Source organism: Olea europaea, unplaced genomic scaffold (assembly GCF_002742605.1).
Source record: "Olea europaea var. sylvestris unplaced genomic scaffold, O_europaea_v1 scaffold2866, whole genome shotgun sequence".
Taxonomy (NCBI): domain Eukaryota; kingdom Viridiplantae; phylum Streptophyta; class Magnoliopsida; order Lamiales; family Oleaceae; genus Olea; species Olea europaea.
The window spans coordinates 74,094-75,404 of NW_019247190.1; the positions used below are offsets into that span (position 1 = coordinate 74,094).

General features: G+C 38.7%; 1 protein-coding gene across 1 annotated transcript; it reads left to right on the forward strand.

Moving 5' to 3' along the window:
- Positions 1 to 323: 323 nt before the first annotated feature.
- LOC111384206 (zinc finger Ran-binding domain-containing protein 2-like) lies at positions 324 to 1,298 on the forward strand. The gene is made up of 2 exons (XM_023008465.1): positions 324 to 401; positions 629 to 1,298. Exon 2 carries the CDS (start codon positions 646 to 648, stop codon positions 976 to 978), a length of 333 nt encoding a protein of 110 aa, XP_022864233.1. The 5' UTR covers positions 324 to 401; positions 629 to 645; the 3' UTR covers positions 979 to 1,298.
- The last annotated feature ends 13 nt before the right edge of the window (positions 1,299 to 1,311 follow it).

Below are 1,311 nucleotides of genomic sequence, written 5' to 3' on the forward strand. Positions count from 1 at the left end.
CTTCCCCTCATAACACCTTACCTGAAATGGATACAAAATATGGAATAATATTTCAAACTCTACAAAATAAAGCATCAGGAATCATATAAAAAAAGTTGCATTATTGCACTTAAGTTTGAAAAATAAGTGATTCTATGCAGGCACAGGGCAGTTCACAACTTCAAACCCTCCCCTGCATGTCCCCTCATCCAAAAGAAATCTTTCAAAATATCAGCTTCTGGGGTCCCATAAGGAAACCATTTGAAGCTCACATGAGAAGGAAAAGTGAGTTTAGGGTCCCACCAAAAAAGACCTTAACAAGTATATAAACTGCCCTAGCCATTTGCCAATTCATTTCACTCCAAGCAATATCTTCTTCTACCAATACACTTGTTAATACAGCAAAACTTTTCTTTCTTCAGGTGAGTCCTTCCTGCATTCTAGAGATCTGCTTAATGCATATAGATGATGTTTCATGTGCTTATTTTTTATACTGTTTCGATAAAGTACTCGACTGGTCTAGACGGTACATAGACAAGATTATATCTTCATCTAGTATTATACAATCCTCCATAAGAAACAAGCCATTGTAGCTGAAAATTTTAAGGCTATTGTTTCGTTCTTACTGATATGGGATTTCTATTTGTAGATAACAATATATAGTAAATGAGTAGTGGAGACTGGATGTGTGCTGCATGCCAGCATGTCAACTTCAAGAAACGCGAGTCGTGCCAACGCTGCAGCTGTCCTAAATATGCCTCCGAAGCCGACGTATCTGCATATGGGACGAACAGAACAGAAGTCTTGGCCGGAGATTGGTATTGTGGCACTTTGAATTGTGGTTCACACAACTATGCAAGCCGAACTAGCTGCTATCGATGTGGCGCATCAAGAGATTATTGTGGATATGGCGCTGGAATGGTGGCACCTGCTGGTGATGCATATGATGCCAGTGTGCTTCCCGGATGGAAAACTGGCGACTGGATTTGTTCCAGGTAAAACCATCTGCCCTTCAATAGCTTAAGCTCTCAGACAAGGTGATTCAATAATAATTTTGGGAGTAGAAGGGGAGATGAATTATTTGACATTAGTATGAAGTGGACTAAGTATATTTTCTTTATCATAATTCCAAGAGATTGTCTAGTAAGTGTACTCACTTAAAATTGACATGCATTTTTCACAAAATTACACTACAAAGAAAGAGTATCTACATGCAATCATGGCCAACTTCCAATGTGTTTTGCAAATTTTGCAGAACTAAAAGGATATTAACATCAGCACACACTATATCTCAAGAGCTCGCGACACGAACACTTGCATGTAATTTCATTG

Bases quoted from the DNA above. Each gene is read 5' to 3' on its own strand.
- LOC111384206 (XM_023008465.1), top strand. From the start codon at position 646: ATGAGTAGTGGAGACTGGATGTGTGCTGCATGCCAGCATGTCAACTTC.